General features: G+C 44.1%; 1 protein-coding gene across 1 annotated transcript in view; it reads right to left on the bottom strand.

Annotated features, from left to right (window-relative positions):
- The window catches only part of LOC126474851 (transient receptor potential-gamma protein-like), a 528,586-nt gene extending 505,451 nt beyond the window's left edge, over positions 1-23,135 (bottom strand). The window contains exon 1 of the mRNA XM_050102331.1: positions 23,058-23,135. Coding sequence (XP_049958288.1) covers positions 23,058-23,135 — 78 coding nt within the window. The remainder of the gene's footprint in view (positions 1-23,057) is intronic.
- Positions 23,136-24,711: the final 1,576 nt, after the last annotated feature.

Genomic DNA, 24,711 nt, shown 5'->3' with positions numbered 1-24,711 from the left:
CACGCCATTTTTTTATTTTTCTCAGTACTCTTTTCATGGTACTTGTCCCTAAATTTATGTTTTCTTAGTCAATTTTCGTAATTTTACTAGGTTTTCGCGATTTTACATATTTCACCGTATTTCCCTCTATTTTTACGTATTTCACATCAATTTTTCGTGATTACACACGGTTTTCCTCCAATTTTACCGATTTTATGTCATCTTCCATATTTTTTCCACAGTATTCCATATGTTTATGGTCATATTGATGACATACCTACGTGCTGTTTGATTTTCTACTAGAATATTTGCGCAACTTATACACCAACCTATTAAAAATTCTAATACAAAAATTTCTAATTCTAATGCTGGAAGGTTTCTTGGGGAATGGCAGCCCATTCTTCACGGAGAGCTGCACTGAGGAGAGGTATCGATGTCGGTCGGTGAGGCCTGGCACGAAGTCGGCGTACCAAATCATCCCAAAGGCGTTGTACAGGATCAAGTCAGGACTCTGTGCAGGCCAGTCCATTACAAGGACCCAGACATGTCGGCCCATGTGTGGTGATTAGCGTCCTCACTCCTGTTAATTACTTGGTAAAACATCTGCAAACGTACAGGGAGATCAGTACCCGTATAAACCAGCTTAAGGTGAGCAGTTCCTGGGGAGTTTTACTTTAAGGGTGGGAGATTGATGTGTCCGCACTGAGTCCGATCTATCAGTTTATACTGAGGGACGTAGGCTCTGTGGAGCGCGAAACCTATGAAACGGCACGTCACAGGCCCAGGGAGGGCAGTCGGCTGTCGCTAGGGATGCCGCGAGGACTCGCAGGGCAGCTGTTCTGGACAGCGGCGTGGACAAGTTGCGAGATATGGCCGTGAAGTGGGCTCTGCCTTGTGTGCTTCCTTGTCTTCCAGCAGGACGTCACTGTACGTACGGACAAGCGATAACTGGGTCAGCTGCACTTGGGACTTGGGTGACACGCTAACTTTGTTAAACATATTCAGAGTGTTGATTGCAGCAGTTTTAATTTTTTGTCAGTAATTTCAAATAGTAACTGTGTTGTGTGCTGACGGGTCAGGAACCTTTTGCTTAACTGTGAAGTATCTGAGCTCAGCAGGAGAGGTGTTATTTCGATATTGTGGCCCGACCATTCTTTGTCTGCCCCAAGGGAAAAAGGCGCACTCAAAACAAGCCTGTACTGGTTGTAAAAAAATGAAAACCATTTCAATTTGTAAACGGGATATGTTGATTTCTTTATCTTTCCCAAAAAATTTTAATATGAGTGTTGGGTAAGGTTGAATGCTATGTTTGTGGCCTAAAAGTGTCGAGCTGTAATTCTGTAGTAATTGATGAGTTTTATTTTGTCATGACCTGTGAACTGTAATTAGCAATTTTGAGAACCTCCTGCTAAGTTCTAGTTAACGATGTTACAACCAGTGTTGGTGGAGCTGTCTTTGTTCAGGAGTAACTTGTTTTGAACATCGTTTTATGAGGAGAGTTGTTCTCTCGAAATTAGGCCCAGTGCCAGATTTTATTGAAATCTTTTTTAATTGTTAAAGTGAATGCCTGTTTTTGCGTATTTGATTAAAGCTAATTCAAAGTGAATGTTTCTTAATTATCGGTATGATGAATACCAGTAAATGATTTAAGTTATTGTAAAATTACAGTATAAAGTAGGTGTCTTCGTGTTTGTAGCGAGTGAGTACCAATGAATAAAAAAAAAAACATGTCATGAAGGGATTTTATTTTTGAAAATCTTGGTCCAGCGCCTCTCCTCAATTGAAATATGTTTCCTGACATTTATGAATCGAGTAGGCATATCAGCTTTGTCCTGTTGGAAAATTTTGGTGTGTGTGTGTGTGTGTGTGTGTCTGTGTGTGTGTGTGTGTGTGTGTGTGTGTGTGTGTGTGTGTGTGTGTGTGTAACTGATCTAGTGCAAAACGCCTCCAACAGAGCACGTCCCGACCTCCCCAGCCCTCACCCCATTCCTCCCCGCTCCTCCTAAGAAAATATTGGCGAGAAGAATACTCAGTCTCGCAGTCTGTGCTTGAGAGGAAGGATCTCACCACATGAAATTCAAATCAATTTCAATAACATATCGTTGCATATTCCCTATTTATTCAGTTTGCGGGAGACAGGGCTCCCCACTCGGGTATACCTCATGTCCGCACCCCATACCCCCACTTGCCATGATGTAATAACTGTAAGTACTGAGGAATGAAATGAAGTGCGGTATAGCAGCCGCCATTTTGAGTCATCCGCACGTGTGTCTGTCGTCTTGGCGCCGCCATGGAGGTCAAAATCCGCCCAGTGCCCTAATTTACAGATCACGATACTAAATACTACTGACCAGGGCCTAGATGTCTGCCCCATTGATCTTGTGGTCCCATTTGCGTTATCCTACCAAATTATTTGCTAACGACTTATACGAGTCAAATGGATCGCTTGAAACACATCCTTCTTCATATTTTTTATTTATTTTCGTTACAGCCATCTATTGGCTACGTTTACACAACTTGCCCCACTTTCTAAAGTTCTCCTCCTTCCTCTTTCGCCAGTACTCCTTCATCCGTTGTCTCCCTCGTGCACGTTCTTTTGCCGAGAGTACTCTGCTCTTGCTCGTTTTCTCCTCTAAGAATTCCTTCAGTTCCGCAAACGTTTTCCTAAAGATCTGCCCGTTCACAATTTCTTCTACCATGATCCCGCATTTTCCTAGATCACAGGGCACTTCTTTCACCCATGGAACTTATGTCTTCCAGTTCTCCTGAAAGAGAAGAATCTTGTTGGCCAGCCTCTCTGATTCTATTCTTTTAATATGTCCATAGAAAGACAGTCTTCTTTTCTTCATTATGGTAATGATATTTTCAAATCGTTGATAAAGTTCTTCATTTGATCTTAGGCGGAAAGTAAATTCATTTCATATTTTTCTGGGCCCAAGAATCTTTCTTAGGAATTTCCTTTCTTTCTTTTCCAAGTTTGAATGTCCCTTCCTGGCTATTGTCTCAGATGCATTCAGGTTTGACGACTGTGCTGTAGTGTCGGAATATGGCCAGGTATGAGAGTGATTTAGATTTGTATGTGTTCTGACACAATTTGAATGCTGTTTCCATTTTTCTTGCCCATTCTTCAATTGCTGCCTTTTCATTGTTGTATGGAGTCAAAATCTCTCCTAGGTACTTGAACCTCTGAACTCTTTTGATGTCGCCATACTCGGTCCTCATTGTCCAGACTGGATCAGTGGGAATTATGTTCATATACAGGGTGATTAAAAAAGAATACCACAACTTTAAAAATGTGTATTTAATGAAAGAAACATAATATAACCTTCTGTTACACATCATTACAAAGAGTATTTAAAAAGGTTTTTTTTCACTCAAAAACGAGTTCAAAGATGTTCAATATGGCCCCCTCCAGACACACGAGCAATATCAACCCGATACTCCAACTCGTTCCACACTCTCTGTAGCATATCAGGCGTAACAGTTTGGATAGCTGCTGTTATTTCTCGTTTCAAATCATCAATGGTGGCTGGGAGAGGTGGCCGAAACACCATATCCTTAACATACCCCCATAAGAAAAAATCGCAGGGGGTAAGATCAGGGCTTCTTGGAGGCCAGTGATGACGTGCTCTGTCACGGGCTGCCTGGCGGCCGATCCATCGCCTCGGGTAGTTGACGTTCAGGTAGTTACGGACGGATAAGTGCCAATGTGGTGGCGCTCCATCCTGCTGAAATATGAATTGTTGTGCTTCTTGTTCGAGCTGAGGGAACAGCCAATTCTCTAACATCTCCAGATACTGTAGTCCAGTTACAGTAGCACCTTCGAAGAAAAAGGGACCAAAAACTTTATTGGCTGAAATGGCGAACAAATGTACAACTAAATGAAACTTTATAGCTCCCTTAATTCGCCGACAGATAGTGCTTAGCTCTGCCTTTTGTCGTTGCAGAGTTTTAAATTCCTAAAGTTGTGGTATTCTTTTTGAATCACCCTGTATTATGTCTTCTCAATAGTCCTCCCTTTGCTACTGTTTCCTTATGGACTTCAACCTGTTTAGTGGCAATTTACAGATTCTCTGCAAAATACACTATTGAGCCGTGGTGAGATGGCGCCAGTGTTATTTTGTTTATGTATCGTTGAGATCGATTGTGGTTGAGCTAAGGTATCTTTGCTTTTCGCGTATCTTATCTTCCGGGTTGGCGGGAGAAGCGAGTTGAATGTTAGCCTTCGGCGGATAACCCGTTTGAGAACTCGCGACATTCGCTGGGAGACGAGTGTCAACGGCTGCCGAACGAGCGTGATGACCGTTTTACGTTGTGGTGTGAAGTTGGTCGGGCGTTTTGGCGACATGGGCAGCTTGGGGATACAAGTTCTGTGACTTCGCTGGGAACAAAATTTGAAGCGAAGCGGTGAAGCTATGGAACCCATTCCTTCGTATTGTGTATGTGATATGAGTAAGTGGTCATAATTGTGTTTCGTTGGCCGACGGACTAAGAGGCATTTAAATTTTATTATTATGATGAGACTTTCATAGTCGAACTTTACGATGGTGTGGAAGAGTTCAGTTGGCCTAGTTAAATGGTGGCCGTTATCTGAAAGCTTTCTCAGAATTTTTATTAGTGCTCTGTGTTTCTCGTAATCAAATGATTTTATGTCGGCGTTTTCAAAGCCTGCACTCTATTGATACGGATGTCCATGTGTAAAATTCTGCAGGTTAAAGTTGCGAATTTGTCAGTGGTGTAACGTGTTCCTATACACGCTTACCCATATATCGAGTGAAAGATTCTGCCGAGTGTTTCTATGTTTCAGAGTTATTGGAATGTCTCTGTGATTCGCGCAAAAACCTTTGATTGTGCCAGCGCCTTGGCGGGGAGTGAAATGTCGTCCGAGGTCTAGGCCTGGCAGTGTATGTGAACATGTCCACTACCGGGAGTTGTTCACATACCGCCTTCCAAAGCCTATTATTTATTTTCCTTTCGCCAAGGCGGTTTAAGCTGGTAGATATATAAATATATATTGTATGTAAACTGTTCTTATACGAACCTGCTCCCTTAAATATTAGCGACTGACAACTGGCTAAACTTTAAATTCCATAGCATCTGCTGAGTTCCTCGCGCAGCTCTATCTAGTACTCTTTTATTAACACGTCTGAGCACTCGAACATTCATTTTTAAAGATCAGTGTTTCTGCTGTAGTTTTTTATGTAAGTGGTTCTGTCATGTTATGTAACTGGATCTCAGCTTGGCACTAGTGTTGAAGTGTCATTAAGTCACCCTTTACTGGTAACTGTTTTCATTGTATGTATTTTGAGGGAAATCCTATGTGGGAATTTCAATTTCTGGAGTTTGTCAGGAATTCTGTTTTCTTAATAAGGAAAAATAAAGCGAGGGGTATTAGCGCCCGGAAGCATTAAGTTCGTAATTGACCTTTTAACAAGTGCTACTTTAACGGATTGAAATAGTAAGATTATAAGCGTTTATAACGAGCTCTGCAGATGACGAAGAAGCTGAAGAAATGTATGACGAGATAAAAGAAATTATTCAGATCGTGAAGGGAGACGAAAATTTAAGTCACGGGTGACTGGAATTCGATAGTAGGAAAAGGAAGAGAAGGAAGCCTAGAAGGTGAATATAAATTGGGGGTAAGAAATGAAAGAGGAACCTGCCTGGTAGAATTTTGCACAGAGCGTGACTTAATCATAGCTAACACTTGGTTCAAGAATCATAGAAGAAGGTTGTATACATGGAAGAAGCCTGGAGATACTGACAGATTTCAGATAGATTATATAATGGTAAGACAGAGATTTAGGAACCAGGTTTTAAACTGTAAGACATTTCCAGGGGCAGATGTGGACTCAGACCACAATCTATTGGTTATGAACTGTAGATTAAAACTAAAGAAACTGCAAAAAGGTGGGAATTTAATTCGATGGGACCTGGATAAACTGACTAAACCAGAGGCTGTACAGAGTTTCAGGGAGAGCATAAAGGAACAATTGACAAGAATGGGGGAAAGAAATACTGTAGAAGAAGAATGGGTAGTATTGAGGGATGAAGTAGTGAAGTGCAGCAGAGGATCAAATAGGTAAGAAGACGATGGCTAGTAGAAATCGTTGGGTGACAGAAGAAATATTGAATTTAATTGATAAAAGGAGAAAATATAAAAGTGCAGTAAATGAAGCAGGCAAAAAGGAATACAAACGTCACAAAAATGAGATCGACAGGAAGTGCAAAATGGCTAAGTAGGCACGGCTAGAGGACAAATGTAAGGATGTAGAGGCTTATCTCACTAGGGGTAAGATAGATACTGCCTACAGGAAAATTAAAGAGACCTTTGGAGAAAAGAGAGCCACTTGTATGAATATCAAGAGCTCAGATGGAAACCCAGTTCTAAGCAAAGAAGGGAAAGCAGAAAGGTGGAAGGAGTATATAGAGGGTCTATACAAGGGCGAGGTACTTGAGGGCAATATTAAGGAAATGGAAGAGGATGTAGATGAAGATGAAATGGGAGATATGATACTGCGCGAAGAGTTTGACAGAGCACTGAAAGATCTGAGTCGAAACAAGGCCCTGGGAGTAGACGACATTCCATTAGAACTACTGATGACCTTGGGAGAGCCAGTCCTGACAAAACTCTGCCATGTGGTGAGCAAGATGTATGAGACAGGTAAAATACCCGCAACTTCAAGAAGAATATAATAATTCCAATCCCAAAGAAAGCAGGTGTCGACAGATATGAAAATTACTGAGCTATCAGTTTAATAAGTCACGGCTGCAAAATACTAACGCGAATTCTTTACAGACGAATGGAAAAACTGGTAGAAGCTGACCTCGGGGAAGATCAGTTTCGATTCCGTAGAAATATTGGAACACGTGAGGCAATACTGACCCTACGACTTATCTTAGAAGCTCGATTGAGAAAAGGCAAATCTACGTTTCTAGCATTTGTGGACTTGGAGAAACCTTTTGATAATGTTGACTGGAATACTCTCTTTCAAATTCTGAATGTGGCAGGGGTAAAATACAGGGAGCGAAAGGCTATTTACAATTTCTACAGAAACCAGATGGCAGTTATAAGAGTCGAGGGATGAAAGGGAAGCAGTCGTTGGGATGGGAGTGAGACGGGGTTGTAGCCTCTCCCCAATGTTATTCAATCTGTATATTGAGCAAGCAATAAAGGAAACAAAAGAAAAATTCGGAGTGGGTATTAAAATCCATGGAGAAGGAATAAAATCTTTGATGTTCGCCAATGACATTGTAATTCTGTCAGAGACAGCAAAGGACTTGGAAGAGCAGTTGAACGGACTGGACTGTGTCTTGAAAGGAGGATATAAGATGAACATCAACAAAAGCAAAACGAGGATAATGGGATGTAGTCGAGTTAACTCGGGTGGGAATTAGATTAGGAAATGAGACCCTTAAAGTAGTAAAGGAGTTTTGCTGTTTGGGGAGCAAAATAACCGATGATGGTCGAAGTAGAGAGGATATAAAATGTAGACTGGCAATGGCAAGGAAAGCGTTTCTGAAGAAGAGAAGTTTTTTAACATCGAGTATAGATTTAAGTGTCAGGAAGTCGATTCTGAGAGTATTTGTATGGAGTGTAGTCATGTATGGAAGTGAAACATGGACGATATATAGTTCGGACAAGAAGAGAATAGAAGCTTTCGAAATGTGGTGCTACAGAAGAATGCTGAAGATTAGATGGGTGGATCACATAAATAATGAGGAGGTATTGAATAGAATTGGGGAGAAGAGGAGTTTGTGGCACAACTTGACTAGAAAGAGGGATCGGTTGGTAGGACATGTTCTGAGACATCGAGGGATCACCAATATAATATTGGAGGGCAGTGTGGAGTGTAAAAATCGTAGAGGGAGACCAAGAGATAAATACACTAAGCAGATTCAGATGGATGTAGGTTGCAGTAAGTACTGTGAGATGAAGAAGCTTGCACAGGATAGAGTGGCATGGAGAGCTGGATCAAACCAGTCTCAGGACTGAAAACCACAACACCAACAACAAGCGTATTTTAGTGAAGAATGTTTTAAGTGTGGCTATCTTGATGTAATAATTGGTTTTAAGGAGTTTGATGAAGTGTCTATCTGAAGTAATTGATAATTGCTATACTTAAGGTTTATATAAATGCCTGGCACATAAAGTTTTTTATAACTTTCTCTTAAGGGACTGGTTATTTGAGTACTGAGTACGTTGGGTTTCTAACTGTATTTGCAAAGCCGTATCTACTGGCTCGTCCACAGTTTGTAATTGTCAAATTCCTTAAAAGGCGTAATGTCAATTAACTGTATTAATTATAAATGGTGAGTACCAACCATGATTCCATCCCGCTTCCTCTTTTATGGTATCTAAGATATGGTGGGTAAAAGTAGTACGAATAAGGGAACCCACGTACCAACTATATCATCTGCAAACGCGAGGCATTCAAACGTAAGCACAGATTGTTTGCGGCCCAGCCTGATTCCATTTGGAAAGTTGAACTGACTCATTTCTTTTCGCCATTCCCTGATAACTTTTTCTAAAACACAGTTGCACAAGATCGGAGAGAGACTGTCTCCTTGTCTCAAACCTGTTTTGATTTCAAAGGCCTCTGACAGTTCGCCTAAAAATTTAATTTGTGATCGGGTGTTTGTTAGTATTTGCTGAATAAGCTTCGTTTTCTTATCATCTGTTCCAAAGTCTTTCAGCACCACTATTAATGTGTCTCTATCTACGGAATCGTACGCCGTTTTAAAGTCCACCAATGGCACAATCACTTTCTTATCAGCTGTTAGTGTCTTTGTTTTGATTAAAGTTTTGATGGTAAAGATCTGCGCTGCACACCATCTTCCTGTCCTAAAGCCAGCTTGATATTCACCTAGTTCTTGATCTATGTGTTGTTCTATTTTATGTCTGAGAGCAATGTCAAAGATCTTGTATGCTACTGGTAGAAGTGATATTTCTCTGTAATTATTGACATTGGATTTGTCGCCTTTCTTGGGTAATGGGTGGATGACAGCATCTCTCCATTCTTCTGGGATATCTCCCGTGAGCCAGAATTTTTGAAAGAGCCTTTCAAGTCATTCCAGGAAACTGTCTCCTGCGTACTTCAAAAGTTCTGCAACAATTGAATCTTTGCCAGACACTTTGTTGTTTTTCAAGCTCCTGATGATCTCTCGTATTTCCTTTTTATCTGGTGGGGTGGAATCAGGAAGTTTGTTTCGTGGTTTCTGGAAGGTTAATTATTCTGGTGGTAGGTCACAGTTGAGCAACTCTTTGAAGTACCTAGTCAAGTGTTCACAATTCTGTTTGTTGTTCATAATCAGTTTGCCCTAATCATTTTTGAAACAGGTGGTGGGAGATGAGTAACCTCTAAGTTTTGTTTTAAATGTCTGATAGAAGATTCTGGTGTTGTACTTCCGAAAATTCTCTTCTAGTTCCTTTAATTGAGCTCTTTCAAACCTTCGTTTGCGTTCCTAAATATTTTTGCTGTCATCCTTCTTTGGGTTTTAAATTCTTCGAAATTCTGTTTGGTAGGGTTCCACTTGTTCCAAGCTTCAGAACGTTTCCGTAAGGTACCTTCACATTCATCATCCCACCATGGATGTTTCCTTTTCGTAGCAAGGAAAATGTTTGTTTCGCTGCTTCCTGAATCTTCTGAGCCATTTTGTCCCACTCGTTGGAGTTAAACGTGTCAAGTCCATGCTGATACTTCACAACTATTTCTTCACTGATATCCAGTTCTTCGTAATAAAACGTCTTTTCATCGTCTGAGAATCACATGCAAAGATTATGCAAGTGAAGTAATTAAATTGTCGTCACAAGAAGCTTGTAACACTAAATGTATCCAAGGTCTTGTATGCACCACGTTTGAGAACACAGGCAGCCGTTCCCACTAGACACATCTGACGAAATAAACCCTCCGATTGCACACACTGGCGTTCATTCCAGAACAGAGAACCACACTGTGAACACTGTTTGTTAGTCTGAAACACGTTAACAGTCTTTCACTGGGTGAAACAAGCAGTTGCATATTGCAGTTCCAAATCCGCTTTAGCTAACGACGTTTTATCTATATCTACAAGGTGGAAGGAGTATGCAGAGGGTCTATACAAAGGCGATGTACTTGAGGACAATATTATGGAAATGGAAGAGGATATAGATGAAGATGAAATGGGAGATATGATACTGCGTGAAGAGTTTGACAGAGCACTGAAAGATCTGAGTCGAAACAAGGCCCCTGGAGTAGACAACATTCCATTAGAACTACTGACAGCCTTGGGAGAGCCAGTCCTGACAAAACTCTTCCATCTGGTGAGCAAGATGTATGAGACAGGCGAAATACCCTCAGAATCCAAGAAGAGTATAATAATTCCAATCCCAAAGAAAGCAGATGTTGACAGATGTGAAAATAACCGAACTATCTGTTTAATAAGTCACGGCTCCAAAATACTAACACGAATTCTTTACAGACGAATGGAAACACTGGTGGAAGCCGACCTTAGGGAAGATAAGTTTGGATTCCGTAGAAATGTTGGAACAAGTGAGGCAATACTGACCCTACGACTTATCTTAGAAGATAGATTAAGGAAAGGCAAACCTACGTTTCTAGCTTTTGACAATTTTGACTAGAATACTATCTTTCAAATTCTGAAGGTGGCAAGGGTAAAATACAGGAAGCGAAAGGCTGCTTACAATTTGTACAGAAACCAGATCGCAGTTATAAGAGTCAAGGGGGCATGAAATGGAAGCAGTGGTTGGGAAGAAGTGAGACAGGGTTGTAGCCTATCCCCGATGCTATTCAATTTGTATATTGAGCAAGCAGTAAAGGAAACAAAAGAAAAATTCGGAGTAGGAATTAAAATCCATGGAGAAGAAATAAAAACTAAATGAGTTTTGCTATTTGGGGAACAAAATAACCGACGGTAGAATTAGAGAGGATATAAAATGTAGACTGTCAATGGCAAGGAAAGTGTTAACATCGAGTACAGATTTAAGTGTCAGGACGTCGTTTCTGAAAGTATTTGTATGGAGTGTAGCCATGTATGGAAGTGAAACGTGGACGATAAATAGTGTAGACAAGAAGACAACAGAAACTTTCGGAATGTGGTGCTACAGAAGAATGCTGAAGATTAGATGGGTAGATCACATAACTAATGAGGATATATTGAATAGAATTGGGGATAAGAGAAGTTTGTGGCACAACTTGACTAGAAGAAGGGATCGGTTGGTAGGACATGTTCTGAGGCATCAAGGGATCACCAATTTAGTATTGGAGGGCAGCGTGGAGGGTAAAAATCGTAGAGGGAGACCAAGAGATGAATACACTAAGCAGATTCAGAAGGATGTAGGTTGCAGTAGGTACTGGGAGATGAAGAAGCTTGCACAGGATAGAGTAGCATGGAGAGTTGCATCAAACCAGTCTCTGGACTGAAGACCACAACAACAACAACAAGGCGGTTGCTGATAACTTTGTGGCCAAAAATGGTTCAAATGGCTCTGAGCAGTATGCGACTTAATATCTGACGTCATCAGTCCCCTAGAACTTAGAACTACTTAAACCTAGCTAACCTAAGGACAGCACACACATCCATGCCCGAGGCAGGATTCGAACCTGCGACTGTAGCAGTCTCGCGGTTCCGGACTGAAGCGCCTAGAACCGCTCGGTCACCGCGACCGGCCTTGGTGGTCAAACCAGGCTTTGCGATCCTACATGCATATATTTATTACTCTACATTTTGTGGTCATTCAGATTAAACAATATATTGCAGCCGTCTTATCGCTGTCGACGAGAAATTACTGTTTCGCTGGTCCTCAATGCTTTACCTCGTATTCCTCTTGCTGCCACATACTCGTTCCCGTGTACAAGACCCGGTTTCATATGGGGACCCACATACGATACTCTGAACCTACCACCGGTGAACTCATGTTCAGACACCGTTCTGGAGTGAGTCGATTCACCTCTGAACTCTCTCCCAGTCGTAAAGCATGGTGCATCCTCTTCCAAACCATTTCTCAGCCGTAACACGTGAGGATCCACTTTTTACACTGCTGTAGCCGTAACATTTGTTGGAGCCATCTTTGAATCCTATCCTGATCATAAGACGTGGCGGAGCTGCCCTTGAACCCTCCCCCTGATGTAACACATGGTGGATGCACCTATGAGTTCTATCCTGATCCTATGTTGAACCAACCCTGTGCCAGGGGTGCCCTCTCCCCACATCAAACCGATACAGGCACACACAGTAATAGAAAAAACAGCGCTATATGCTGACAACTGCAATTCTGGAAAACGGGGCGAGAGGTGATGTCTTTATCACATGAGCAGAAGTGACATAAATACAGTAAAATTAGGAAAATTAATGGAAAATTCTTATGAACTGGGGGAACGTACGCCAAATGGCCGCATTCAGGTGTTCACTGTACCGTTCTTTCAGATGTGGGAGAAGCAAGAACTCGTAAGGGATCCTGGGCGATACTGTCACAAGTAAGTTTTCACAACTTAAGACAAGGAAAAACTCCTCTCAACTCAAATACTTTTTGCAGAAAGGGTAGCAATTAGACGAAATGGTCTGTAAGTTTCTGGAAGCATTTGGCCCAATTCATTCTCAATCATTTCCTAATTGACAGAGTGAAATGTTTCGCTATGCACGAAAAGAAAATACACCCTCCAATTCTATACGCAACTGCTGCCGACAGAAGAATGCACCTTATGTTTGTAATAATGACTCCACACCGTCTGACCATAATTGACCACCTGAGCAGTATCGCCTAGCTTGAGGAAGAGCAGTTTATCACAACGTGAAGACCTCGTTTCCAGTATTATCCTATACCACGAAATACACGTATTTCTATTTTGACATCAGTGGATTGCCAATGAATTCATCTGCCATTTCAACTCTATTCATGGAAGCTTCACCTTGCGAATTAGTCGAGCGTTTCGTGGGACGAGCGTTTCGTGGAATTTAAAAAGACTATCAATTACTTTGGTTCCTTACGATCTTCATGTAAGCTATGTACCCTGAGACAGCATTGTTGTGAAACTGTGCGCCATTGCGTTTTTTCTGAAGAAAGGTGAAAAACAGTTCAGTCTTTGAAAATTTGCTTTGAAAAACAGAAAGAATACAGAGAAAGTCAAAATTCAGGACGCCACTTTTGAAAAAGCACAGGTTTCTCTTGTAGTTGTTGCACTAGAGTCCGGATGGTCAGTTATTTCTTTTAATCCCTCAATTAGCACAGGGCAGTTTTCGTGATTGGCAGATATTATCCTGAAATGAGAGATCCATCTCGTTTCACTTCAAAAGGATTCCGTTTATCGGTAATACTGTTGAGAACTGGTGTGCGTTTGGCAGACCGGTGGAAGTGAGCAGGAAATACCCTGAAGCGTGAAAAAATCCTTGCTGCTTTTACACAATACCAGCTCTGCTGCAAAACTTAAACAACGTGCAAAACAGTGAGTAAACAGAACCTGGAGCACAGTTTCACGGACCTCAGCTTGCAGGCCTTTTAATTCTCCGGCCAGAACGGAAGCACCATCACAGGTCGGGACCACCACATTGTTCTTCGTATCATAATTCCGAAACACGCCACTCAGCGCTGTGAATAAAGCAGCAGCAGCAGCAGCAGCAGCCGCTGTTCTAGTTTCACTAACATCATGAAAATCAAGAAAATGTTGTTGAATGTTGCCGTTGAAGTTCAGTAGTCACAATTAGTGTGCAACGTTTCTTGCTTCATCTACAATGGAGGCACAAAATGAGGTTCTATCCAAACTTCAATGTACATGTTTACAATCTCCCCATTTACACATCCCATCACTTCGTTCTGTGTAGTTTTTGAAAATCCCTGGAAATAGCTCATTTACTTCCTGTAAGCTTTCAGATTTTTGTTTCTGGGATTCAGCGAATCTTCTGTCTCATCATGACCTCTGAAACCTAGCTCTTGCTTACACAAAAGACTTGCGAAGACAATTAGAATTTTCTTGCTGTCTCTGTTACCTTACACTTCATTGTCGTCCCTGATTTACATCAGTTTGCAATGTTCATTAAGTATATCTGAAATACTAAATACTAAAACCGGCTTTCGGTTTTTCAGGCGATCTCCAGGTGACAACGTGTGGCCTGAGAAGCCGAAAGCCGGTTCATGACCAAATAAATATAATTTTGCAGTGTTTTTCTTTTTAATATAATTATCATATTCTGTCGAGCACCGACGGAAAATTCAGTTACTTTTGCTTAGAAGATCATTAGAAGAAGCATTCCACGCTAAGCCTCTAGAGCGATTGTCCGAGTCATTGAAACACTCAGCGGACCGTACAGTTTTTCTCGTGCTTTGGTCAGCCTTTTGTACGGCTAGCATATAACCATTTGTGATGACCATACCGTGAACTTCGGAATACATATGTTTTGATCTTATCTTTCTGAAGAAGGTGTAACGCCAGCGTTGGACATACTTTCTTCAAAATTTCGTGTCGTTCAGTTTAATATACCCTTGAACTGCAAGGCAGTGATGACGTCCTCATTCGAAAGAGTTTCAATAGTACTTGTACAAGATTGGACTTGACTGCACACGGGACAACTACAGCAGACGAGAAACCTAGAGAGGTGGCACACCACGGCTACGGGCCTCCTGCACGGCCACGGTGGCCTGCATCCCCTCTTCTGCCCATATAGTGCTGTCACGGTTACCATGGCAACCGAGGGTTTACAGGCTTGCCATACGCTTTGCGCGACCGTCTACCTTAGGTTGGGGTTAAGCTTCCGCACTCGGGTTTGTTTGCTAGCGCTGCTGGTCTAGAAGAAATAACACAGGCTAACGTCTTTGGCGCTTACTGCTGCCACTTCCACAACAGCCAAACACCGCGCGCTGCTGCTGCCTGGCAGTTGTGCACCTGATCGACTGACTCCCAACACCCGGCAGTTGTTACCGCTCTGCGAGGCTAACATTCCTGCCGTGCCTCTTGCACGTCCAATTCAATGGGAGAAACGCACTTGTGGCACTACCCTTACATTTTACATACTCTTAATTTAAGTTGAAGGACAAAATTTTCGTCAGCATGAGGATACAGGCGCTGACATTATTTTCAAAAAGTTCCAGAATATCACGGAAGTAACACAACAGAATGAAATGTAATCAGTTTGTGCCGCCTCCACAGCCAAATGGTTAGTGTTGCTGCCTTCGGTGCAACAGAATCTGGTTCGATACCCTTTACGTCCAGAGGTTTTTTTCTGAGGTAAGGAGGTCTAGCAAGGGGGCCACTCAGCTTTCGAGAGCTCAAATGAGGAACGGCTCGAATAAATAAGCAGCATCAGCATTCTTCTAACAGCAGTAACAACAATAACTCTCATAATAATGAATTTAATGGCAGTAGCTCTCGTGATAACGAATGCAAGAAAGATACACAGGTAGAGGTGCATAAACAAGCGGTGAACAACATGAAGGACGATCGAGTATGTAATGATTAGCGGGAAGTAACTAATTATATAATGTCTGAACTGAAAAACACACAGGGTGAACAAGTACATAATCATAATAAAGAACCACCAAGCCACAGTGCGTTTGACTTGAACTTAAAGCTCAGTAGGCTCGAGCAAAGGGATACCTGCAAACTGCACAAAGATTAGTTATACGATTAACGCGTCAGAATGGTTACTCCATTTGCTTCCCTACAACCGAGTAGACGGGTAGGATAAGTTTTCAGACAGAAAACTTGCCCACTGGTGCGAATGAGATTGCTGGTCTCACGAGACAGGTCTGCGGACGGCGCCCAAATCTCATCAGTAAGAAAATGTACAACGACCTTGTCAGGGGTCGTGGGGAAAGTGTACTTTGATCCAGAGCAGACGGGTGTGAAGTGATACGTGCATACAAGGCAGTCGTGAAGACCCTGCAGCGCAATGCTGTGAGGAGTGATATTGTAAGTGCGGATCTCCCCAGGCTGGGCCAACAGCTTAACGTTGATGTCATGTGCATTCAAGAACCCTACTATAGAAATGGGTAATTAAGATGTTGTCCCCCTCCACCCGAAGAACTTAGATAACAGGAGACAGAGAGGCTATGGCTGCTACAGTGATAATGGACACCAGGTGCCAGACTACAAAAATCTCACAGTCGTGCAATGGACGTGTTGTAACAGTAGAGATCAGGCAGTTGTGTACTGGCGTCACCGTATGCCCCGTTCCCCTGTACAATTCAGCCATACACAGAGATGGTACAAAATGTGGCACTTTACTCAAGAGGGAAGAAGATGATCATTGCGTCCGACGTCAATGCCAGATCCACCTCGTGGCATTGTGGCCGGACTGATGACTGACGTAGATACTAGTATACAACGACGGGAATACAGACTTCAGCTAATATTAGAAACTGCCCATCGAAAATACATGTCGACTTTCATAAATCAGCGTAAGACAGATGCTTCGTGGAGTTGTCTAGACTAAGACCGGATATGAGGCACAAGAGAAGGCTCTACCAGAAGGCGATTACCACTCGAGACAGACAGATTCGACTGCATAAGCACAGGGATGCAAAAAGCACATCCAGACCCATACTAATCACGACTACACAAGAACGCTGGGAACAATAAATCACAGCACATCTATAAAGCAACACATCGTGAATACCATAAAAATTTACAAGTGAAAAAACGAAGTCTGCTCTTGTTCTGGCTATGTTAAGGCAGGATGAGGGAACTGTAACACCGGGGATGGAGACAAACAGCACAATATCTGCTCGACAAACTCCTCCCTGATGACGATCCATGAACAGACACAAGCACAACCACACATCAGGGAGAAAATGCATTGGGATTACAGTATAGAAACCTTCACCTGGCCGCAAGGGCAAGAAAACGTTGCGCTAGCAGGGCAAGCGAGCCATAAAACAACTAAATGGTTTTCTCTGGAACAAAAACATAACGCGCAGAACGAAACATACCATCTACCACACAATTATTGAAAGTATCACAACATATGATGCAGAGTTGTGGGAACTAACTCGGAGGCAGAAAGACCACCTACTGGCTGTCGATATGGATTTCTGGAGACGGAGTTGTGGATACTCCAGACTTGACCATATTACAAATGATAGGATCAGAGAAGTTATGAACGTCAAAAGTAGAATCCTAGGCTACATAGAAAGGAAGCGCCTACTCTGGTATGGTCACTTACAGCGTATGCCAGACACAAGATAGCCAAAACGGGTATGGCAATGGACTCCACATCAGAGAAGAAAGCGCGGTAGACCTGCGAGATGCTGGAAAAACGACAACGAAGCAATGGCGGCGAGAGGTCTTAATGAAGGAGACTGGAATGAGCGTGAACGATGGACGCTGAGATGCGAGAGGCGGTGGCAGCCGTAGAAACCTAGCTCATATATATATATATATATATATATATATATATATATATATATATATAGCAAGTGCTGGCCTGAAAAACAAGAAAGCACCAGGACCAGACCATATCCACCCGGAAACATTGCGCTAGATCTCACCGCAGATAACCCGATGTTGAATTCTAATGAATGATTCCAGAATGAGATTTTCACTCTGCAGCGGAGTGTGCGATGTTATGAAACTTCCTGGCAGATTAAAACTGTAGAGGTAGCGGTGCACCTTCCAAACTTTAGAGAAGCTCTCCTGCAAACCCTGGCAGAAGTAAAGCTGTGAGGACGGGGCGTGAGTCGTGCTTGGGTAGCTCAGTTGGTGGAGCACTTGCCCGCGGAAGGCGAAGGTTCCGAGTTCGACTCTCGTCCGGCACACAGTTTTAATCTTCCAGGAAGTTTCATATCAGCGCACACTCCGCTGCAGAGTAAAAATCTCATTCTGTAAACATCCTCCAGGCTGTGGCTAAGCCATGTCTCCGCAACATCCTTTCTTTCAGGAGTGCTAGTTCTGCAGAATTTGCACGAGAGCTTCTGTAAAGTTTGGAAGGTGGGAGACGAGGTACTGGCAGAAGTAAAGCTGTGAGGACGGGACGTGAGTCGTGCTTGGGTAGCTAGGAGGTCTAGGTGTGTTACTGTCTTAAGGAGATTCCGAGCTCAATTTGCTACTCTGCTACGCGTTTCTCCTGGGTGGGAGGACTGGGACAGAGCACAGCCGGCACGGCGAGGCCAGCTGAGCAGCTGCTCGAGTGACGGACAGTGGCTGCGGCTATGGCCGCGGCCCGCGGCCCGCGGCCCGCGCCCCTCTGTGCGACACCCGAATGGAGCCCCTGGCAGACGGCGACTTGCCGGCCTGTCGGTCCACAGCGACACTGAGTCAATCACATTCCCTTACCTCCTGCTTCGAATGAGATAGCTATTTTAAAAAAATAAGAAAAAGTGGGAGTGATTTCGAGCCAGAGATGTTGAGATTATCTCACAGAAGCTATCCTGCTCGAAACCAGTTATCGCACTGGGGAAAGGGGTTTGACTTTCAGTAAACGTGAGCAATGTTGGCAACCACTTCTGAAAACAAAATGAAGAGCTAAACCTGGAATTCCACACACCGTAAAAGATTCCTACGAATGAAGAACTTCCAAGGATTTTACGCGGCAATCTTCATCCTTTTTTCTGAAACACATATGTTGTGTTTTGTATCCTACGATTCTGGTTTTAAATCTTTTGTTGAAGTCTCTCGTGGTATAGTTTCAGAAATCCCTTTGTATTACTTTTGATTAATACTTTTCATGTTCTCTTTTGACTCTCCTGATGTCTCTCGTGGTATACTATTTACTTGTTCTCACTTGCTTTACCGCACGCATCATTCCACCATGGATGGTGTCTCTTGTTTTACATTAGAGGAATTCTCTCTTTTGCTTTACTGATTACGTTGCGTTCGAATTCTTTCCGAGTCGTTTGTATCTTTTCCCGCCATTTCTCTCTGACCCTCGAATTTAATTTTTCACATTGATCGTCGGCGCCAGCGTTGTCTTACTAATTCTATTTAGTGTCAGTCTGATTTTTGAGAGATAATGATCGGAGTCTGTGGCTGCCCTTCTTCTGACTTGTACCTACATCGTGCCTTTGTGGTTATCGTGTCTTACTGCTACACGGTTGATTTAGTATTCTCCTAAAAAGAGGACCAGTGATCTGCAGCTCTTCTCTTACTGTCTTTCTTGAAGTGAGTTGGCATTCCCCTCATATTGTGTTGGTAACGTAACTCGACTAGTATTGTCAGTAGAAGTAGTGACAGGAATGATGGTAGTAGTAGTTAGTATTATCTAATGATCATGTACTTTTCGCCTTGTAATGATTACAAGATACATTACCTTTATCTTTATTATCATAATTATTATTATTATTATTCTACAAGCACTGTCATTATGTACTGTCTTTGTCCTGTGTACAATGATGAACCAAAACACTATGGCGATCTATTTAAATGAGTATTGGTGCACCTTTGGAATGCAAAATAGAAGTGATTCTGAGTGGCGTGGATCGGCAAGTCCTAGGTAATTCTCCGGACGTATATCGTAGCAGATGTCCGCCACACAGCTAATGCAGTTTCACGTTGCTTTGGGGGCACGGAGCGGGCGATCGATAGTGTAGCTGCACCACCGTTTAGGATGGGGAAAGTTAGTTTTGTGCGATATTTGGAGCACGAGTTACAGCCAGGTGCGGGCCGGATCGCAGTAAGTTACGCATTCCAGCAGTTGCGAAGGCAATTGGAGGCCACAGGGGCGTAGAACTCTCGGAGAGGGCGCACACAGCGGTTTCCGTGGCGCAAGTCACAGAAGAGGGCCACTGGCCAAGTGTTGCGCCTGTGACACGAAGCGGCACGTTTGACAAAACAAAGGCGCACAGCCGAGTATAAATTGGTGCCGTTTTCTAACGAGATTCGTTGAAGGGTGGCAGCTCTCCTGGACGGCGGGGCGTGTCCCACCACCGGGCTACACGCAGCAACAGATGAGGCGCCAGTGTCCCATTCCACGGCAGGTCGTCGGTTCGACCCTCTGAGGCGGACGCGGGGTCCGCAGCCTGCCAGGGCGGGCCACTCTTCGGCTCACTACCGCGGGCAGACGTCTCAGCTCCCGACACACGCCGGAGACTTACGAGGTGAGGGCCGCAGATTCGGACGCCGGATTGCGGGCGGTCGTTTCCACTACATTCTCAGCTACGCCAGCGAGGAAGAAGCAGCAGTGGGGCCGGCCTGTGGCTCCCGGCGGAGCAGCGCCGAGTCGTAATCAGAACTCCGCAGCTGGCTTACGAGGCCGGCTCGACACAGCACTGTATTACTTGGGCCCCAGGGGTGCTTCCACGGAATTGCGGGGCCCTGCGACGCAGATCGAGAGGAACGAGGGCACTGTAGCTGAAGAACAATAAATCATTCGGAAAGTTCTCGCCGAGTTTTAATACGCCACATTTGGCGTCTGATACCACAACATTTGGGCAGAGAATTGTTCTTTATGAGTGTTGAACGTTTTCTTTATTTTTTATTTTTTCGAGTATGGCTCCTGGCAAGCCACATTTTCAGATGTTCGCGTGGGCATTGTATATTTTGTTCTCAGAGTAAGTGTTAGTATGTTTAGAGAGTAACATTGTTTTGTGGCGTTTAATCACTTTTAATTTTGAGTATGATGTTACTGAGTATGATGATACGGAGTTGTAGGAAGTCAGGTTATTCTTGTACTTAATTGTTTTGTTTCAGGACTAACTGAGAACGAAAGCAACACACTGGCAGAGCCAAGGACGCGAGATGTGTCGAAACCAGAAGCTGTACGGACTTTGATGGAAAAGATAGCACAACTGAAGTGGACAATACGCAGTTGAGAAATGAATTAACACCTAGAAGTGAGCGGGAAACTGCATCTGATCAGTCGTTGTTGCCTAGGGCGCAGGAGACTGATCCACGCGGCGGGAGTCTGATTATTCAGTTTTCTGGCAAGGCATCTGAGGATGTGTGTTCGTTTGTGGTTGGTCTGATGAGCAGTTGTTACATATAGCCAAGATTAGATTAACGGGTGAAGCAAAACCATATGTAAGGTGTTCTGAGGCCTTAGGGAAGGCAGGACAGTTTAAGCAGTTAAAGGAAGGGCTTTTACAAAGGTACAAAAAACAGAGTAGCGTTCGGCACTTTAGGGAGAGGTGAAGCACAATGACAAATGGGGAGACAGTGGATAAATCTGCGGACAGGGTAAGGGAAATTAATCAGTATACTTACGAGTTGGATCAGAGCGATGAAGCGAATTGTGTTCTACTGCAGGAGGCCGAGCAAAGGGCACTTGATTTATTTTTGAGAGGGTTACCGGCGCGTATGTTAAGGAAAGTGCGTGAAGGGAATCCGAATGATTTGTATTCGGCCATTCAGCTGGCAGTTCAATGTGAAGAAATGGACATGGCAACAGGGGTACGCGAGAGGCAAACAGTATTTGCAGCGGGTATAAAATGTTATAAGTGTGGTCGTACGGGACATGTGCAGAGGCAATGTACCCAGTCACCGAGGAATAGAGGAAAGGGTGGAAATCATCAGCAGGGAGGATGGAGAAGTGGAGTTAGGAGAGGTGGACAAGCGTTAAACGGCAGAGGGGGCCCAAGAGCCACCTAAGGGAGCTCCCCTTTAATTTGAATGCTACGAATACGTATGCAGAGGCCGAATGTTCAATGATAGGGTCCGTAGGAACTAAAAAGTTTAAGATTTCGTTGGACACAGGGGCCCAAGTTTCCGTGGCTACTAAGAATATAATGGGACGAAGGAAGTTAGACCCAGCACGTTACAGGTTGCGTGGAGTGGGGGATAAGGAGGTCACGCCTTTGGGGTCAGTGACAGTTGACTTTCTCATCCGGAAAGTCCGATTTAATGTATGCATGGAGATTATACCATGGGTAAACGAGGGCTACTACGACATGATCCTAGGAGTATATTTCTTGGATCAACATCATGCCAAAATTGACATTGGACCACGAACTGTGGAACTTGGTGGACTGTTATTTCCGCTAGGGAAACTGTTGTCAATGCAGAGCTGTCGGGAGGGGCGTTCAACGTAATGAACAAACCAATTGAACCACATACATTAGCATTAAGGCTTAATTCGCACGAGTGTGCAGTGGTACCGGGAAGTCGCTTTGGGTAAATGTGGAGTCAACTGTTCAAATGTGTGTGAAATCTTATGGGACTTAACTGCTAAGGTTATCAGTCCCTAAGCTTACACACTACTTAACCTAAATTATCCTAAGGACAAACACATACACCCAAGCCCGAGGGAGGACTCGAACCTCCACCGGGACCAGCCGCGCAGTCCATGACTGCAGCGCCTCAGACCGCTCAGCTAATCCCGCGCGGCAGTGTGGAGTCGAATCTACCTGTGGGTACAGTATGCGTTATTGAACTATTGGAGGATAATGAAGTTTTGGGTTCACTGGGTTGTTTTGTGAAACGTAGTGTTGTACCCGTAGAGGAGGGGAACGACCGACGAGTAGTTCCCGTGAACGTGGATAATTTTAATGCTGTAGACGCGAATTTGAGAGAGGGAGTTGCAAATTTGTATGTGCCAGTTCGAGAGGTGGTGTTCGAGAGGTATGCCGATAGAACTGCATTGCGTGACAAAATTAAGCATTTGAAAGGAGGAGAAAGAGAGCACATGGAAGAATTATTGTGGGAATTTAAGATTTTGTTTTTTCCACAAGGGCCGTTGCCAGCAACTCCACTGGTTCAACATAGGATACCGTCAGCGAATGAAACACCCGTTTACCGCAAACCGTACAGAATACCGAGGTATTTGCAGCCGATTGTGGAGGATTTCATTGATCGACAGCCAGCTCCCTCCAGCGAGCTACCGAGGCTCGTTGCTCCCACGCCGTTCTCCGTGCCAGAGGTGGAGGTGCCGGCTAGTAGGTGGGCGGCCACGATGCTCTGGCTGACGAGTGTAATTACCCGCGCACCACCGCTCAATTCTGTCGTTACGTTTGTCACAAATAGTCCGCTTTGGAGAGCAGGCTAGCCGCTGTGGTGCTGCGATGAGGCTCGGAGGATGGACATTTCGTCGCGTACTCGTGGTCTCACTTTACTCGGACCACTTCCTAAGCGAACTTTTTGTACGCAAAGCTATTCGTTAAACCGACAGAGAGTTTTCGGTAGGAACCGCCGTGACTGGAGCGGCGGCTCGGCACCGACTTTTGTCTGCCGCTGGGCGGCGAGTGGAGGTGAATTACGCGGCGAGGCGCCGCCGGCCCGCATTGTGCCGGCCGCCATTGTCCGGCCCGTCTGGAGGGCCGCGAGGCGCGGGCATCGAGTGGCGGCGTGACGTGGCGTGACGTGACGGGCCCCGCAGCCCGCAACCCCTCTGCCACCCTCTGCCCTGCAGTGTTAATTAACACCGGCCGGCAGCTGCCAGGCGCACAGCTCCGACACGCTACACCGGTATCGGCCGGATCGTTCGGAAGTCGCTTTTTGCGCAAGAAAGACCGGATTGTCTCTGGATCCACAACATTTCCTAACCAGGCTCCACATCTCAGCTACCTGAACAGCTGACAGCGGTAACGCATTCGAGACAAAAATAAGAAGAAATGCGTTTCACCGGTGAGCAAACAATGGCGTTAATTGTTATGGTCATTTTCATTCCGAAGAATGGGGCGACTCAATCCTCCGTGTCAACGTGTCTCGGGCAAGCCTCTTTGTCTCTGAGTAACTAAGTGAGCCAGATCACTGCACTGCACTCGAGCCTCGCCCAGCCCTCGCTGCGCAAATCCCCTCCCTCTCCCCACCTTCCCCATTCTTTCCGCTGTCAGAGTTGTGATTCCTCGCCGCCTCGGGATATGTTCTCCGGTTAGCCAAGTAGTGCCACAAATTTCTTTTTTCCTCATTTCGATTCATTACCTCCTCGTCAGTTACACGACCTGGTTTTTTTTTCATCATTCTTCTGTAGCACCATATTTCGAAACATTCTGTTCTCTTCCAATCTCAACTGTTTACTGACGACATTCCACTTCTGTAAAAGAACGCACATCAGACAAGAAAACAATTCCTAACGGTCGCACTTACGTTCGTTAGCAAATTTGTCTCTTCCAGAATTGTACTTCTTGTAACTCCCAGTCGACTTCTGTTATTATCAGTTATTTTCTCACAGCGCTTCTCGAGAAGAACGTTGTGTTTCCTCCAGGGATCTCCATTCGAGTACCCCCAAGCAGCTCCGTAACACTTGTGTGTTGCCCGAACGTGCCGTTAACAAATCTGGTAGCCCGTCTTTGAACTGCTTCTATGTCTCCCTTCGATCCGACCTGGTACGGATTCCAAACAGTTGACCAATACTCAAAAATAGGTCGCACGAGCGTCCTGTTTGAGGTATCCTTTGCAGATGAACCACTCTTTCTTAAAATTCTCCCAGTAAACCAAAGTCGAGAGTTCGCCTTCCGTACCACACTTCTCACATTATCGTTCCACCTCATATCGCTTTGCAACGTCACCCCCAGATATTTAAAAGACTTGACTGTGTATAGCAGGACACTATTAATACTGTATCCGAACATTATAGGTTTGTTTTTCCTACACATCTCCAACAATTTACATTTTTCCACATGTAGATCTAGCTGCTATTCACGACGTTAATTAGAAATTTTATCTAAGTCATCCTTTGTCTTCCTACAGCCACTCAACTTCGACACGTTACCGTACACCACAGCATCATCAGCAAACAACGGAGATTTCTGCCCACCCTGTCCGCCAAATCATTTATGTATGTTGAGAGAAACAGCGGTCGTATCACGTTTTGTTGGGGCACTCCTGACGATACCGTGGTCTAATTAACGCTAGTCGTCCAAGACAACATACT

This window comes from Schistocerca serialis, chromosome 4 (assembly GCF_023864345.2).
Source record: "Schistocerca serialis cubense isolate TAMUIC-IGC-003099 chromosome 4, iqSchSeri2.2, whole genome shotgun sequence".
NCBI classification, from domain to species: Eukaryota; Metazoa; Arthropoda; class Insecta; order Orthoptera; family Acrididae; genus Schistocerca; species Schistocerca serialis.
This window is presented reverse-complemented; position numbering and strand designations above follow the sequence as displayed.